The 19,033-nt window shown below is 53.0% G+C and overlaps 1 protein-coding gene across 2 annotated transcripts in view; it reads right to left on the bottom strand.

The window, feature by feature from the left end:
* LOC119096876 (5-phosphohydroxy-L-lysine phospho-lyase) overlaps positions 1-19,033 on the bottom strand; it is a 49,893-nt gene that overhangs the window by 9,585 nt on the left and 21,275 nt on the right. For both annotated transcript variants that reach the window (XM_037219872.1, XM_037219864.1), the window contains exons 6-7: positions 14,833-14,969; positions 1,620-1,702 (exon numbers count right to left, since the gene is read on the bottom strand). In XM_037219872.1, the coding sequence (XP_037075767.1) occupies positions 1,620-1,702; positions 14,833-14,969 (220 nt within the window). The remainder of the gene's footprint in view (positions 1-1,619; positions 1,703-14,832; positions 14,970-19,033) is intronic.

Genomic DNA, 19,033 nt, shown 5'->3' on the forward strand with positions numbered 1-19,033 from the left:
TGTCCCATTTTTAGAGCATCTTCCCACAGATATCTGTCCCCATGGTCAGAAACAATTTTCATGGGACAAGAGCGGCTAAGCTTGGATTGTGGAGTAAGCTGTGGTATAAAGCTTATCAATGAAATGAAGATATTGACTACATACCAGACAGGCAAAAAGCCATGAGTCTTTATTTAACAGCTCTTTACGCTTTGGTTGTTTTCAGACAATATAAGCAAGACATATGCACTTAACAAGCTACTTTTTGGTTCTAAAAATATTGCTGAGAAGCGATTCCACAAAAGTAAAGGCGACGTCATTAGTGCCACTTTCCGTCAAAACGTCACGTGACCATTCAATCTCTGAGTACCTGTGTGCGCTCCTGCCAAATATCAACGATACAAACTTGGTAGGTAGTTACGTGCATTTGCGACGAATATTATGCACATAGATAATACAGTAGTAATAGCCTTGCTCTTTGGGGAAAAGCCAGGAAAATTGGGATATAGACGCATTGATATTTCGGCAGTATACCTGCACCGAAATGAATAGCAGGAGCCTTCTACTGTTCGTTTCGATAAAGGCATGTTGCCGAAATATCAACGCATTTATATCTCCATTCTTCTGGTTTTTCTCCAAGGAAAAAGGCTTTTATTACTGTCTTACATAGATGCAAACTGGTGTGCGTCAGCTGCATAGCTGAATTTCTTGGCTTTATTGTATTCTTAAATACGACAACAGTATACCGCACACCCTGGCATTAATTTGGCGTCACACAACGGCAGTGGCCCATGAACAACAAGAGTCTGGAGGGCCTGAAGTAAATTTTTTCTTGAGTCTCGCGCAATATATGGATATTTAAAAATCACTGAAGTCTAGGAACATACCAAAACCAAAAAACCTGCGAGTAAAGCACCGGAATAGTTCCCTTTTTCATCACCTGGGAGCGCCCCTGTCAGGAAAGTTGTGAAAGTCCACAGTGCTTATGAGTCCTTATGATATACATGAATCATCAATTAATCTGGCATCGCTCCTCTACCCGGAATGCGATGGAAGTGCGCTGCACAACACGGAGCTTCTTCCCGGACGTAGCGCATTTCCTACCTACCAAAAAAAGTTATTGAACTGTCTCTGCACGACTGATGTCTGTTTTTGTGATGTCTGTCGGTTTTGACGCATGCATATGACGAAGATAAATGTTCTATGCTGATGTACCATCATGACACATCAATGCATCACTGATCATGATGTAACGCGTACAAACGAATTTCCTGACAAGTCACAAAATTTTGTGGAGCTGTGGCAAATAACACTGGGGAGGGGGGGGGGGGAGAGGGAAGGGGCGTAGGCTAAACGGTCTGGACTACGAGCATGCTAGAGTTCAGTCGGTACTGCATGTTGTTTTGACAAAGAGGCTGTTGATTCAAGGCTGATCGCCGTCTTAATCGACTCCCACTACAATAGGCGAGAATCCACCAGCCGCAAACCAGTATAACTCAGCTGCAGGAGTCGTAAAACAGCGGCGAGACGGCTCAGCTTGCGGAAATGAGAACAAAGAAGGGGCGGCATGCTCGCGACGGCCGTCCCAAACACGTTAGCGTGCTGAGGGAGGCACGTGGCCCGAGCACGGTCGTACTCACTCGTGCATTTTCTTCAGCCAGCCCCGGGGCGGCACAGCCATGCCGGCGGCCGTGAACACGGGCTCGCTGAGGAAGCAGGCGATCTGAGAACACACACGCGACAGTCACGCGGGGTTGAGCAGGCAGACGATCTGAGCAGCTCAGTCGCATGGTGGGTGGGGAGAGGACGATGTAAAGCAGACGTTACACAGTCACACGAACAACTAGGAAGCAGACGATCTGAACGGGCGCGACGGTCCCGTGGCGGTTATGGAGTGGGTATCCCGAAACAGGCGCGACGCAGTCGCGTAAACAGCTGAAAGGCAGGCGACCTGAACCTGACCCGACAGTCGCGTAAACAGCTGAGAGGCAGGCGACCTGAACCAGACCCGACAGTCGCGTGACAGTTGGAGTAAGGACAAAAACAAAACTAAAAAGATTCGGGTCGCGTGACACCGGAACGACAAAAAATCGGGCGAAACATCATAGTCACGTGACGTTGGGGAGCGGAGAGCTACAACACACGCGGACGGCGTGTCACAGAGCTGCGCCATGGCGACAACACGCATGGCATATCATGAAACATGACAGTCACGCTGTAAACGGCATCACGCTGCCGGAGACTGCAGCATCAGAGGAACGCGGACCACACTACCCACATCAGCTTTGACGACGCTGGCACGTGTCTCGTAAGCGTCTGGACATTCTCAGACAATCATCGCCAACCTTATCCGACACCGGTCTTGCTATGTAAGCGGTCTTTCCTATCGCCTGCTCGTGACTGTTATTGCTGTTTAAATACCAGACTGATTCAAACATGCTTCGAACATGCAGAGTTTTATCTAGTCGCAAATACCATCCTCATCAAAACTGTCGCGTGCACTGTTTGATGACGCGAACTGAGCGCCTGGAGAAAACCAGCTGAGCACGGAGCGACCGCTCAGGGAAAGCGCCGTCGTTGTCGTTCGGGTTTTACGACGCACCCAGCTGCTCGGGCTACCTGACGGCGAGTGGCTCTCACCCAGGCAGGAAGGGCACCGACCGTGGGCTACTGGGGAGGTACGATGATTCCGTCAACAACGACACTGCTCTCAAATCAGGATTGCACGCGCGTCTTCAACCTACCAAGCCTGGTTGTGATACATATACTCGAGGACAATCCTGCTGCTGCTCAAACACGAATCAAGGGTTTCCAGACGACTTTTCAACAAACGCTTAACACGCGCCCGGGTGGCCGGTTAATACCCTTCGCCCAGGCGGCCGGTTGATACTCCTCGCCCGGGTGACCGGTTAATACCCTTCGCTCGGGTGGCCGGTTGATACTCTTCGCTCGGGGGGGGGGATCAGTTCGACCTCACTGAGATCTCAGGAACTAAGGGAGCTAGAGACACCAAATTTACACGGTGTATTGGCCCTGTACCTGAACTCACTTATCTCAAATTTTGAGGTTCCTAGGTTATGGTCTTCGGGTCAAATCATGTCAAACAGGGCCAAACTCCAGATTGGTCTCCAAAGTACCCCCAGAATCTAGATACCTGCTCTAAGCAAAAGGACGCATGCTTGTTAAGGTCAGTTACCTTGTTTGACCCTTTGAAGATCATGGCGACCAAAGTCATACAAGACCACTTTGAGTTTTGTATTTGAATAAGCGACAAAGATAGAACAACAAAACTGTCTGGTTTTTACCTGAGTCTGACTTTCATAACTGAGCTTAGGTTAATGTTATTTGTTTGTTCAATTATTGTGTTGCCTAAGAAAGTACTTGAAAGATGTATGGCTTCATCTTCCCTAGAATTTGACTTCGCGGAAGCCATGGCCTGACTTTGACCTGTCGTATGTCAGCGACCTTGCAAGGTACACCCAAATTATTAATGCCAAACGATCCAATATTCAACTGTCTATAGCTGTGCACAATTTGGCACGGCTATGCCGCGCCGTTCGGAAACCATTCCAGAAAACCTTTGGGGGAGTCGTCAATTTGACCCTACATCCGAGCGCGTGTTACACCTCATTACAATGAACAGCAGCCCTGTAACTCCTACCAAAAACCGAACCAAACAAAAACCGACCCGAAGGACCGGACAACTGCGCGAGCCGATCAACCAGGCTCGGTGTGTTCACCGATCAAACCCAACACCGAATACCGAACTAACCAGCTCCCCGCTCTTCAGAAACAGCGCGGTGTCCAACGCATCGTTGTCATGACGACCACGCCTTCTCCTCTGCACGCCCAAGACGCATGCTGCGGCCATCGCACCTCCCTTATGACGTCATCCCTTGCACAGCCATCCCAGGGGAAAATGACGTCGGAAGGGCGAGGGCGGCGCTTAGCCCCGCGTAAGACGACGTTGTTTAGACGGTCAGCGTTGGGTTCGACGGATCAATAACAGGCATCGGGTGGCTCCCGATCTCGGAACGAACTAACGCCCTTCGCCATCCACCCGACGCTACACGTCACTGTGACGTAGCAAGTAACGCCATGGGGTGACAGACGATGGCTTCCTTGCAGCCTCCGCTGACAAGTGGGTCCAATGGACAGACATAGCCTCCGCTGACAAGTGAGTCCAATGGACAGACATAGCCTCCGCTGACAAGAGGGTCCAATGGACAGACATAGCCTCCGCTGACAAGTGGGTCCAATGGACAGACATAGCCTCCGCTGACAAGTGAGTCCAATGGACAGACATAGCCTCCGCTGACAAGAGGGTCCAATGGACAGACATAGCCTCCGCTGACAAGTGGGTCCAATGGACAGAAATATTGACCCGGCACTCGCGCTTTCCGCCAGGGTGGAAGATAAGCGACGCCACGTCATCTTAGTGGGAGCTGAGTGCGCCGTAAACTCTCCATAACCACAAACGCACGCACGCATGCACACACGCACGCACGCACGCACGCACGCACGCACGCACGCACGCACGCACGCACGCACCAGTTTATAACAGCCTGTTTCGGCTTCGATAGCGACAGTAAGAACAGCCGACTGGGTCTTTTTCTGACGGATCGACAACGAGAGATCACGCAGCGCTCAATGGCCGTCGCTTCGGCTTCCAATCAGACGGCGGCTACACCAGACTGTTACAAATGCCGCGATGATCAGCTGACATTCAGATGCTCAGAAGCTCAATGTCGAGAGCGCTCTCAGAAAGTGCCAAGGCTCAGTAACGGGCGATGCCTCGTACGGCATCATAACCACTGTTCCCTGCTCCAGCAATGTGCGATGTCACCGTTTTACGCTACGTCGACGCTCAGTGAAACTGACGCCAATTTATTCCGTCGACCATCTCAGTTGACGCCGGGCAGCAGCGTGGGACTGCTGTGAGTGAGCTGTTTGCTGGGGCGCCCTGGGAAGGCCACGCATAAACTCACAGCCGCCTCCGGCACAGCACCGGTATGTTGCACCCTTCGTTGGTCCACATTGTAGCACATTTCCCCGCGCCCCGCGAGAGGCGGGACACAGGCGCAGCAACCTCCCACAGGGCGAGCGAGTCGAGTGCCCCGTAAAAGTCAATAAATTCGACCCACCACCAATGAACGGTAATCCTTTGCGAAGAGCGTATGGGCTGTCCCCCCTCCCCGCCCCGGCTCCACACACCTGTGAGCGGTGACCGGTTTGTTCGCGACTCGCCGCTGGCCGCACCAGCAGCGCGGATGCGTGGCGCTCCGCTCCCCGCTCGCGACGCCCCCAGGTCAGAGGTCCCGGGGGCGGACAGCACGACACGCAGCTTCCCACTGCGCTGGCTGTGGAGCCCACGTCCGGTGTCGAGCAGCACCTCAGGATCGACCTACCGCCAACCAGCGCACGGGGGGGGGGGGGGCAGAAAAGGTCGAGACTGCCCGGATTTCCGGCGCCGCCGCTGATGGCTGCTCCCACGCGACGTGCGATCCGCGGGGGTAAGTTTGTTGTGCCAAAACTTAATTGCCGTCTTATTTTGCAGAGTGCGGTGTTCGTGACGTTGCAATATGCTGCAGAGGTTTTCCATTCCTTCCTGAGTTTTACCAGCACAATTTGAAGCATGTTCTGCAGTAAGTCAGACGTAATGAACGGGTATTGTACTCTGTATTAGCCCGCAATAAAGACTAGCCGCGACCGCTCCGTATCGAATGCCCTCTGCCGCGGCGTCCTCCGCGCTGGCCCGAGCCCGCCTGCCGCTGTCCAACCACACACTGCTCACTCCAAGCGCAGCAGCGCGCCCGTATTCACACATCACTCCGCAAACAGACATTGCATTCCTGGACGGTTTCAGGGTATTACACTGCCAGGCATGCCCCCGAGCGTGACTGCTAGTAGTCAAAGAGCGCAATTTCGGCATTATTCTCGGGTAGTACCAGCTCCAGGGACCGGGCCAGCTTGCACCGCCTGGCAACCAGCACCGGGCCAGCTCACCCCGCCTGGCAACAGGCACCGGACCAGCTCGTCCCGCCTGGCAACAGGCGCCGGGCCAGCTCATCCCGCCAGGCAACAAGCGCCGGGCCAGCTCGTCCCGCCTGGCAACAGGCGCCGGGCCAGCTCGTCCATCTGGCAACAAACGCTGGGCCAGCTCGTCCGTCTGGCAACAGGCACCGGACCAGCTCGTCCCGCCTGGCAACAGGCGCCAGGCCGGCTCGTCCCGCCTGGCAACAGGCGCCAGACCGGCTCGTCCCGCCTGGCAACAGGCGCCGGGCTTCACTCGACGACTGAGGTCTTTGTCGCAGTGTCAGCGGGCCTGGAGCGCGGCTGGAGCGGGGCTGGAGCGGGGCTGGAGTGGAGCTGGATTGGGGCTGGCGCAACGGTCACGGTGCCAACACACGACGAGCCAGCGCCCCCCCCCCCCCCCTCCGTACCTCTACAGCGACTCCTCCCCGCGGGGGCAGCGCCGGGTCAGACGGCGCGCCTGCGCCAAACTGCGGAGCTGTGCGAGCTCACACCTGCTGCTGCGGCGGTGACAGTGGCCGGCCTGACCTTGACTGCGGTGCACAGCCGTACACAGCTGCTGGGGGACGTGTCTATGCGCGCGTGCGTGCGTGACGGGGCGCAGAAGATGTAGACAGGAGGAAGCGTGCTGTCCGGGATTGTTCGCATGCACATGAAGCTCACCCGGTGTGAGAAGGAGGGCATCGTGAGAGTTGCGAAGGGTGCCCAGGTCTGAATCCAAAACAGATCCAACACGACCAGCGAGATCTCCGAACGATAAAGAGGCGCGGGTCATTCGTGTTTGCGCCCCGAAATAGGCTGCATTTTCTGGGGAGAACGTGTCACACTTCACCTCTTTTAATCTGTTTTACTATTAGAATGTACATCGCGTCAAAAATGTGCAGATTCCACTGTCGTCGCCTCTTTCTACTGCAACCACAATCATTAAAACATTCGTGATATACGATGTCACCTGGACCATTACGACTTGGGATATGGGAAATTACTGTTTTTGCGCTCAAACATTCACCGTGAGGTCAGCGACCCTGAGTCGAGCTCTGGTGATTTTGTCGTACGTCAGTTTACGGTGGCTAGTCATTCGAGGAGTGCTGTCTTGCCCGAATTCGATTATATTTAGGAGCCACCTTTGACTTGCCTTACATTATCTTCTCTGAAATACTTAGTTAAGAGTGGTAGAATCTATCAGACTGTGGAAACACAGCTAAACGCTTGCGAGGCACATTTCTACCTACTGTGTCCGGCCCACCACGATGTGCAGAGGAGTTCGCCGATTAAAAATAAGAATCTGAGAGTGAAGTGGCCGAAATAGAGGGAAATTTGTTCCAGGGCGGGTGGCACCAAGTTCCAGAGGACACGACAGTAATGCGTAGCCCCTCTCTCGACGACATCCTGGACCCGCCCCTGTTCCCACCGACCGCCTTCGGGAGGTAATTTAGCGGTCTACATTCAGGGATAACGCTGGCTGTGACCAGCGCGGCCACCCCCACAGGTCGGTTGATCTTGGGTCACGAAGATCCGTGGGAGACTATCACCGACTGGAAAATACGCCTCCTTCTATCGGCACTGCGTTTAAATTCAGCCATGCATGTCAGGGAAACATGTAACTCCACCGTGGTGTGGTAGTTCCCGGCAAACTGACGTTGTGGCGGTTTTAAATGGGAGGGACAGTACTGAGACCCACCATCACTCACACAAGCACTGTAACTCGAACAGTAAAGCTTCGAGGCACACCCAAGTTCCAAGTGTGGGCGGGGGGGGGGGGGAGGGGGGCAGGGGGGATTAGCAAACAAATCCAGCCGTTCCGGGATCATTGTCACTCAATGACATACCTCTCGGCTCCTTCGCAGTTAAAACCATGCTCAACACGATCCACCAAAGCCTGCTGCCACCTGGTCCACCGCAGGCTCTTACGGGCCGAATGCCGCTGTCGCGCCGCCTGGATCATAAACTCAGCCGGTGTTATTCTCTGACCGGTGGAATATCAAGGCAAGCGTGACAACCGCACGTGACTGGACACGCCACCAGACCGCAGAGTCACGTGAGCGCAGCGTTCACGTGAAAGAGAGCCACATGTGGCGTGGGGCGAGGGCCGGCGCGAGCGGGGTCCAACCAGGCCAAGGCCCCCCACTCCCCTAGATGGCCCAAGTGGGAAAAATGACATCTTTCAGAACTTTGGAGAAAGTCCCAACGGCTTTTATTGCGAGAAGGTTGCTCTAGGACACTCCTTGAGATAAAATAAATCAAAATTTGTTTATATTTGGAAATCAGGCACCTTTCGTCACACCACGCCGGTTGCCCCCTCCCCCTCACAATTTTTTTTCTGGATCCTCCCCTGGCATGGAGAGACTCTCTGTCACTCAGAGTGGGGGGCGGAGCCACTGTGGAGGGGCGTTACCAGCGGCAGGAAGAGTGCTACCAACGGTGAGAGCGTTGCCAGTAGAGGGCGTGCTGCCGCTAACAGGTAGATCGGACCGGAGGAGGACCACCGTTTCCAACAGCACACGACCGTACCAAGCAGCGACGGTGAGGCGTAACAACAGCACACGACCGTACCAAGCAGCGACGGTGAGGCGTAACAACAGCACACGACCGTACCAAGCAGCAACGGAGAGACGTAACCATAGCACACGACCGTACCAAGCAGCAACGGAGAGACGTAACAACAGCACACGACCGTACGAAGCAGCGACGGTGAGGCGTAACAACAGCACACGACCGTACCAAGCAGCGACGGAGAGACGTAACAACAGCACACGACCGTACCAAGCAGCCACGCAGCGACGAGGGGACGTGAAAACGGCACACGACCGTACCAAGCAGCGACGGAAAGACGTAAGACGATCACGGAGAGGGCGTGGGTGTTACAAACAAGGAACATCACCAAGGGAAGGGAACCAATACCAGCGGGCAGAGGTCATCAGCGTCGCCGACGTTACCGCCGCTTCCAACGTTCGCTCGCTGACGGTTCTGGATGTGACGCCCGACTGGGTGGCGCTGGGGTGGCAGCGGTGGAGCACCATGGCCGCGTGTAGCGGTCAGGCGAACAGCCCAGCGATAAATCAGGAGTTCACCAGGCCCTCCAAGATGCACGATATCGTCGATGGGGGAGGGGGGGGGGATTTCCAGTAAAACCAGAAGAAAAAGGATGGAGGACAGCCAAGGACAAAAACAGAAGAAAGACAAACGATGGGAGAGAGTCAAGTGAAGTACTTCTTGTTATGGCGACCAATCTCTTCGGTTTCGTCCAAACTTAGATGCATCACCCCGACTGCCGATTCCAGCCAATACAGAGTGAAGCTCGGTATCTGTATCTGCATCTGTATCTTATATGAGGCGCCTCGTCCTGCCTTCTCCACCCAAGCGCTTTTCACACCCGATCTGGATCCCAACGGTCAAAAATCATCTGCCCGTAAGGTCACAGAAAGCAACAGGGACGTTTATGCTCTGAGGGAAATCTGCTGCTCACCACTCCCCCTTCCTTGGCAAATTCAGTGGGATTGATTTGCGGGGTGGGGTGAGGATAACCCACTGCAACGTCCACAGGAAACTTAATGTAAGAAACTTAAGCTAAGTGCAAAACAGCCTTCAATTCAAAGTGCTACCCACTTCGCCAATCCTCTCAACGCACGCGCGGACAAGCGCCGTCGGTAGTGGAGAGGGGGGCCAGGTCCACGCCACCACGAGGACACCCGCCGTCGGTAGTGGAGAGGGGGGCCAGGTCCACGCCACCACGAGGACACCCGCCGTCGGTAGTGGAGAGGGGGGCCAGGTCCACGCCACCACGAGGACACCCGCCGTCGGTAGTGGAGAGAGGGGCCAGGTCCACGCCACCACGAGGACACCCGCCGTCGGTAGTGGAGAGGGGGGCCAGGTCCACGCCACCACGAGGACACCCGCCGTCGGTAGTGGAGAGGGGGGCCAGGTCCACGCCACCACGAGGCGACGGCCGGCCGGACTTGGCACGCCATCAGCTGTAAAAGCAGCAGCGCCAGCGCCAGCGCCAGCGGCGCGGGGCCCGGCACGGAGCGGAATGCTCCTCAGCCAGTTTTTCAGATACAACTGCGATAGTACTGCATCCGCTTAATCTGAGACAATGGAAGGCGCTCCGGCATTATCTCGGCAAACAGCTCAGGGATGCACCAGCCAACCGACTTGACGGAGGGGCACCCCACTCGGCGGGGGTTTTGCGGGCGGGCTCGTGGGTCGGCCGTCCGCCGGGCGAACGCCGTGGTGTATCAGAGCGATAAGGCTGGAGAAATGTTACATAACCTACAACGACACGCATATAAAGTAACTAAGATGAGACTATCAGCAGTGTTGACGTCAGGCCAACGGCCATGTTTTCAGAGACCCGGGCGAGGCCCCTCACGGACGAGAGCTTGCCAGGGCCTCGCCTGTGGCGAGAGCCCATCATACACAGTTCTCAGAGGCCCGCTGTCCAGAGGTCACGCTTCGGGTCGGCCGGATGCGATCACAGCAGGCTTCAGAGCCCAGCTCCGATTACAGCAGCTTGGCCGGAATATATTGTTATGTTGGGCGGGCTCGATTTAATCTCTAGTAGACCAAAAGCGTGTAACTAAAATGGGGTATATTGATTACAGAAGCATATAGGCATGAAGTCATCCTGACTTCCTACATCGCTTAGGTTATGTTTGATCCGAGTGCACGGCGGCTATAATCCCCGGGAGAGGTAGCAGACTTCGGTAACCGCGACGGTCACTAAAGATGTGCCAACATTGTTATTCACAATGTTGACGAGGACACGCTGCCGTCGTGCATATCAACGACAGCGGAGGGTAGAAGAGCCGGAGTCGGAGTCAAAGAGAACGGAGGGAGAGGAGCCAGCTACGTCGTGGATATCAACGAGAGCTGAGGGTAGAAGGACCGGAGTGGCAGTCAAAGGGAGCGGAGAGAAAGGAGCCAGCTACGTCGTGGACATCAACGAGAGCCGGCTTACCTTCCCCGGCGCCGCCCGGGCCACCACTGACCCACCGCCGACCCCGACCCCAGGCGTGACCTACTTCCCGGCCTGTGATTGGTCGGGTCACGTGACCACGTAGCTTCGGGAACAGACGCGAAAATAAAAGGTCTCCTTACAAAAGAAAAGCAGCCGCTGTTGAGATTTGAACCCAACACGAAATGCAAACACGCTCACAACGCAGGCGCTCTATGCCACTGTGTCACCAAGACGATGACCACGTTGGTAGGTTAGAAGGCAACTTATCACGTACACAACAATATATATATATATATATATATATATATATATATATATATATACATAGGCGCCCGTCATCCGTTGGCGACAGCGAGAGCACGCCGCGTTTGCCGCTGCCAGGCTCCATGTGCGACCCTGCTGTTTATGTTCCGGCTGAATTTGGTTATTCCAAGACTTCCTTGTCCTGACAATTGTATACATATATACATATATATATACATATATATATATATATATATATATATATATATATATATATATATATATATATATATATATATATATTGATGACCAGCGCCCATAACCATACTCATTTACTACGACAACCAACACGAACATCACACGAAACAAATCCTATTCATGGCAGCATTATTATGCTGACGACCCGAAAAAAATAGACCCAGAAATCGCCGGGCCGAGAACACTTCAATCCGTGACCCAGAAAACATGATTTCCTTCCCTTGTTATCCGCGCCGACAGTGGCCAGGCCCCGGCCGTCATATGCAAGAACAAGGCCCGTCACTAAGCCTGACCTCTCACCGCGATCAGGGTCACCACCATCCGGTGACCACTGATCGCGATCAGGGTCACCACCATCCGGTGACCACTGATCGCGGTCGGGGTCACCACCATCCGCCGAGCCCGGCTGGCGCTCGACCCTCGCGTGTGGGCATTGTGTACTGGTCCCAGCCATTGAGCCGGTTCTTATGTAACGGCCTCTAAGCGATGGGAATGGTGGGAATAGAGCGAAACGGGAGAGGAGAGAGAATAGTGTGTGGAAAGACGACCGAACGGGAAGAGTGGGAAGGGATAGAGAACGAGACGGAGAGAGGGCGAAAACTAACGGATGTGACGGAGGGGGGGGGGGGGGGGTGGGGGGTGGAAGCGAAGCCTTCATTTGTCTTCCCTTTGGTGGCTGCTGTGTGCGTCATTGAAAATTCTGTTCGTTAACAACAAACACCAAAAAACAAGGCTCACAGTAATGAATAAATAGGAGATTTATGGTCCAGAACGGACAGATCTGAAGAGCGTAGTTTTGCATGCGATCAAAGTGCTCAGATGGTGCAAAGCATGCACTTAAAGTCTCAGATCATATCAGAGGGGCGCATGCATTTAAATACGGACGTACAAATCACAAAACAAGTTTACAAGCATGACCGGTTCACCGACCACAGTTTTGATTATAGGAAGTGTTCCACATGTTTGTGGGGTTTTGAACTGAAATAGTCATCTGGGAGATCATCTGGTACAGACCACAGCCCTACACTTCTGAAGACCTGAACTCTTCTATTTCCTGAGCTTCACGCCCGCGAAGGTCAGCAGACCTTTTCGGGGAGGCTATTTTAAAGTCACCAAGGCATCCATGACGCCATAATAGCGTTATTCGAATTCTGCCATTCCGTTGGCCATGCGGTCATCAAGGCGAAGACAAATATAATTCTCAAGTCGTTTATATACGACGTTCGTGAGCCCGATTCCCGAATACAGATCCCGTCAATTGGCTCTCAATCAAAGCTGTACATTGTACGATGACGTAATCAAGCAAACATATTGAGAAGCATATTGACGAAACAGAGAAATTGTGTTGTCTGGAGCAACCGATTCTGCCTAAAAGTATGCCAATAGTTATCAGTGAGTGTTTTCATCACATCTGACACTTGTTTCAGTACATTCAGATGTGGTGCATTCCCTTTTAACTGAAATTTAACAACCATCAACTGTGAAATTCGGGGGCGAGGAACCGCGGCCAAGCGACTGCGTCACAAGCAAGTAGCACAATTACATAACAACGAATGATGGCAGCGTTCAGCGGGTAAGGCGACATGAATCCGCAGCCCAAAAGGCCACGTCGGCCGACCATTAAGGCGCACGTCAGTGGTGCAGCGGACCACCCGGGTCCCCGGAGGAATGCAGTAGCTTAATGATCAAGGCAAAGAGGACGTCTTCCATGACCTGGCTTATGTAACGGCCCCTGTTCAGTGTGAACGCGGACGAGTTTTGAATGTCAGCAAGGGCGGCACGGCGCCGGCGCCAGGAGCTCCGCCAAGAACGGTACCGTGGACACCTTTGGAATACTCACGCGCTGGTTGTGAGGGGCTTAAGGAGATCTGTGGGATATTGCGTCGCAACGGTTGACGTTTGGTTACGGTTAGATGAACAATTTAGAACCTGCAAGAAACGCAAGTTAACTTTCTTTACGAAAGACAAACAGTCAATATTAAATAAGTTCGATAGCAGAGGATAAAGAAATCCAAATACTACACTCCTGCAGACAATTAACTCACGTTGCTTCTTTTCCAATTTCATTACAATTCTTTTCTATTCCAATATTCCAACCATGATGCATTTTTACACGCAACTAGTATTATGCTATGATGTTACAGCCTAAGTTCTGCATCGACCAAAAGCAAATAGGCCAGTAGCAGAAAATTAAATAAACAAACCGTCGCACAAGCCATCCAGTGAAAGCTAACAGTAACCGTCGCTGCTCTCCGCCGCCGGCCGCGGCTTTGTGCGTGATCCGATCCGAAGCCATAGCCTCGCGCGAGGGCAGTTACGTAAGGGGAAGCTGCGCCGGTGTTACGCAATGGCTGGCTTCGGCGTCAATGACGCCGCTATCGGCGCGGTAAACACGGCCGGACGGCGGCGATGGCGGCGCGCGCGAGACGAAATGGCAGAGACGCAGCCTCGGGCGCCGCGGACGCCAGCGGACACCGCAAGAGCCAGGTGACGCGACTACCAACGAGCTCGCGCAGAGGGGGCCGCTCGGGGCAGGGGGCATTCACTGATTTGTGACCAGGCGCGCAGCACATACCGGCAATGAGAGCAGACAAAAAGCTGCTGCGCATGCGTATACAGGCGTCGCGATTCGTGGTCACAGACACATCTCCAGGAAACACGAAGGCGGCCGGTCAGCTCCGGTGTAGAGAGCATTCTGATAGCCATCTCATGAACGAAAGCGGCAGGGGAAGATGAAAGTGACGCCATCGCAGTAGGGTGAAACCATGGAAACGTCAAGAATGCCACGATTTACAACTTGAAAAATGGGATAATATATCACCTCAGCATCACATATTTTTCATTTCAGCCCTGTCGTCTCGATCTCTTGCGCAACCGCGTCTATTAACACCTCATGGCCATTTCTGGTGCTTTTGCGAGCACGCGCCCGCTCCCCTCGCTCGACAACGTTTTTTATATCTCATGGGCCTCTCCTCACGAACATACTGACTCGATCGTTCCGATGATTTGTATCTGGCATTTAAACTGACCTTTAAACTGACCAGTCTTCCCTTTCCACCCTTGCCTATACCTCCAGACTGACTTGTCGGCAGCAGTCACCTCTGCCTGACCTCCAGACTGACCCGTCTGCCGCAGTGACCTCTGTCTGGTCTCTACACTGACCTGTCTGCCGCGGCGATCTCTGTCTGACCTCCAGAGCGACTTGTTTGCCGCAGTGACCTCTGTCTGATCTCAAAACTGACCTGTCTGCCGCAGTGACCACTGTCTGACCTCAAAACTGACCCGTCTGCCGCAGTGACCTCTGTCTGGTCTCCACACTGACCTGTCTGCCGCAGTGACCTCTGTCTGACCTCAAAACTGACCTGTCTGCCACGCTGGATGGCCGCCTCAATCACGCGCTTGGCGTCCTGGAAGTACAGTTCGGCGGCGTCTTCCTTGCCGGCGTGCGGCCCCCGGTACATGTCAGGCATTGGCACCACGTGCACCCACTCCTTGGGCTCTGAGGGGCGGCCAGGGCGGGTCAGAGCGGGGCACCGAGAGGGACACGCCTTGACCTTGGTTGGGGTGCTCAGGGAAGCGTCAGAGTACAGGCAGCGTAGTTGTTAATGCTGACTACATATGGGTTCACGACTAATTTTGCACAAACATTGTCCGGCGGTGTACATAGTCTGAGGGCCCTCAAAGAGCTGAAATATATCGATGTCATAAGCCCCTTGGATTATTATGGGAATCCCCAGTCGCTGGGATCCTTGTGCGGTGGACTTAACACAAGTAAAGCGAGAACAGCGGCCTTGGGAGACATAGCTAAACGCGATTTAGGAAGGGCATTAGCCATTTAGCTGGGGTAACTCGATTACGGGAAAATTGTGAGTGGTGAATCGCCTTGTCGCAAATAGTGCGCTTTATAGGTCAGCTCGCGGAATAATAACAACAAATGTGAAAAAGGCGCTTCCATGACAAAAAGGAAGTTGATGTCCTGCCTACAAAGGTAATATACCTGCGGTGGATATTCGGAGAAGCCGCTCGCCGAGAAAATCGGTCGCTCGTAAGCACGTGCAGCCAAGTTTCAAGTGACCCTGCTGTGCATCTCTAAAATATTCAAATAAAAGACACAGTGTCTTCATCAGCGTCGTAAAGCGTCATCTGGTGACATCTCAACACAGAAAGAAAGGCAGCAAAACAAGATGCCGAAAACTGAGAATGAGCTTTCCTTGAAACCTTGAGCCTCGAAACCCAGCGGGGGCAAAGCTTTTGGGATCGATGACGCGAGCTATTTTTCAAATCACTCTTCAGAAGTTTGGGCCAAGCGGAGCTGCCGCACAGCAAACAAGGCGACTGTTGGTACGGGAGTCCGGTACCGGCGAAAGCTTCCGGAAAGAGGTTCTGGAAAAAGGCTCCGCAGAAAGGCACGGTCTGTGCAGCTGTATCGAGAGCAGGAATCACTCAAAGTTCCAAAGCCTGCACAAGCGCCATGATCGCGACACCACTCAGAAAAAAGCTGCCTGTCGCGGGAAGCAAGGGTAATAGCCACGAACCACAACAACGAAGACGTTTCTGGCGGGATGTTTCGACACACCGCGGGAAGTGCGGCATGAAGCAGCCGTCGAGGTTAATCGCGCACGTGGGAAAAGTCTGTCGTGGTGACAGCGGCGACGCCCGGTCATCGAGAAATTCTGGGGAGGTCTGAAGGCGAACAGGTATAAGGATGGGTGCAGAGCCCAGAGTAGTCGAGACGTTCTAGGGAAGGTCAAAGGCCGATAGGTATAAGGATGAGTGGAGACCCCCGGGTAATCGTGAAATTCTGGGGAAACCTGACGGCCAAGAGGAATAGGAATGGGTGAAGACCCCAGCTTAAACATTAAAACTCCGGACAAAAATCGCCAAAAAATGTACGAGATTCTGCCGGAGGGCGTCAAGCAGAGGCGAACGCAGGGCGTCGCATTGGGGGAAGTGACACGACTGAAGCAGAACCACTAAAATCCCTGGCTAGTACACCGGGGGCGTGCTAGGTATCTCCCGTAGTGTAAACCCACATGATATGTTCTCCTTTTAGCTAGGTTTAACTGTCCGCCTGAATTTTGTAATTGTCAAGCTGTACTCACACACATATTAAGGCACGCACGGCACTTGACAAGGAGGAGGCACATGCCTCTGGGGCCACAACGAGCGCACACTCCTGATGACGTTAACTGATAGGATACGTGGAGACGGCCGTCCGCCACGTGTTGGAAGGAGGACACCTGGCTCTCCTTCAAGTCTTTCGTGACGCTCACCGTCAGTCCTCATTTTTTACTTTGCTTTTCATCTTTGTAAGTCGTTGGACAGGAAAACACAAGCGTTTGAGTCACATGCCAACGTTGTGTACCTTTGAGATATGGTTCTAGTATTCAGGTGTGATTTTTGTCTCTAAAATAGTACTTAAAAGAATAATGTGTGTTAACAATTGCAACAATCCAAAACAAGCGACGAAAATAACCAGAAGTTTTAGAAACATGAAGGCAGGATAAGACATCAAATTGCACACAACTCACGACCACCTCAACACGATGATGAGTGGCTTCTGCCGCCAAGCCACTGGTTGGGCGTGTTTGAGCTGCCTTACAGGCCAACGTGAGGTGGGGCTTTCCACTTTCGAGGTGCTCAGGCAGACGGATGGGCCTAATGTCCCATCGCATCAGTATGCAGCGGCGGTATTGACCACCACTGCGTACTGGTACAACCCAGCTCAGCCACCGCTGTATGCTGATGTAACCCGGCTCAGCCACCGTCGCATACAGGTACAACCCAGCTCAGCCACCGCTGTATACTGGTGTAACCCGGCTCAGCCACCGTCGCATACTGGTACAACCCAGCTCAACCACCGCTGTATGCCGGTACAGCCCAACTCAGCCGCCGTCGCATACTGGTACAACCCAGCTCAACCACCGCTGTATGCCGGTACTACCCAGCTCAGCCACCGCTGTATTCTGGTACAACCCAGCTCAGCCACCGCTGCATACTGGTACAACCCAGCTCAGCCACCGTCGCATACTGGTACAACCCAGTTCTGCCATCGCTGTACACTGGTACTACCATCTCAGCTATACCAACAATGGAACGAGCTTGCCTCAGAATAGACAGCCGCAGTCGAAGAGCGTGCAACAGCTATCACAGCTCGTGAAGCAGCGCATCCTTAACGGCGATCCGTGTGAGTTCCGTGCCTTCAGGAAAGGAAGAACAAAACTGTCGTACTGGCGGAACTGTTTTCGGTTAAAGAAATCGTCCTTAGTGGAAGTAGATGCAGTCGACTGCTCATGCTACAAAGACTGAAGAGTTTCCTTCTGGCCGCCACACATTTCAAAGCATGCGTACTTTGATGAAGCGCAGCATATGTGGCGCACATTTCAAATCGTGAGCAGCATGATGAAATGCAATCCTCTGGTGCATATTTCACAGCCGGGTGTAGGTTAATGAAGTGCGGCATATGTGGCGCGCGTCACATCAGACTAGTGTTTCTCCGGACCACTCAGCTACCGTTATCACACGGAGCGTTCGAGCACTTTATGTTGCCCTGCAGACCAGCACGAAGCACTTTATGTTGCCCTGCAGACCAGCACGAAGAGCAAAATCAAGGACAGGAAACGGTGCGACGGCTGAGTGGTGACGGTGACGGCTTTCAAACCAGAATATCTTGGCTTTCACGTCTGCCGTTGGGAACTTTCGTCCCGGTTTTCGCCACAGTGCAAGGAGGACAATGAAGTAAACACTCACGAGCTTCCACAAACAACATGACAAGTGCTATAATGATCCGCAAACAATAACCAAGAGCATCATGGTACATCGAAATGGAGCCCAAACCAGTATACCATAGCTGGCAGCCTGATGCTAGATCCTGTCGGCCGGGAACAAGTCTTATCCCGTTTTTGGTACTATGTTGGTATACCTCCAGAATGCAAATTATTGCCGCTATCAAAATCATTAACACGAATTACGGTTTTGCACTCAGTCGAGTCATCTGATATTCCTGAAAGCTTTACTTTTTATTCTGGAAGCTTTACTCACCCATGGTCACACATCGGTACTAAAACATTCGGTAAACTTTTGAATGATCTATTTCGAGCGATGTTGCCAATAAATCATACCGACAAGAATGCACAACGGCAGTGAATGTTGTCTCACGACACGCTAATCGTTGTTTGCACGCTCGAGTTTTGTAATCCGATTTTCGACGCGTCTCTTGCCTACATGAGATAAAGGGCTAGATATAACTTTTGAGAGTGGATAGAGGAAGTATCCGAAACATTAAACCACGAATATAAAAGTATGACACGTCTTCTAATAAGCTTCTTTTTAAAGGGTCTGGTCGAATTCCAATTTGTCATTTTGCACGTAGGATTGAAGGGCATTGCGATTTACCTGAACTGGTATGACTTGTTTCAACAAGTTCGCTTCCCTTGTGCTCGCAGCGCAAGGTTATCAGATCAACCCAAACGTTTTTCACCACTAATCCGGCGGAAATGTCAGAGGCGTCAGCAAATGACCTTACGATGAGGGAGCTCGTCAGCACTGACAGCAAACTTCGAA

This window comes from Pollicipes pollicipes, unplaced genomic scaffold (assembly GCF_011947565.3).
Source record: "Pollicipes pollicipes isolate AB1234 unplaced genomic scaffold, Ppol_2.1 Scaffold_2243;HRSCAF=2626_pilon_pilon_pilon, whole genome shotgun sequence".
NCBI classification, from domain to species: Eukaryota; Metazoa; Arthropoda; class Thecostraca; order Pollicipedomorpha; family Pollicipedidae; genus Pollicipes; species Pollicipes pollicipes.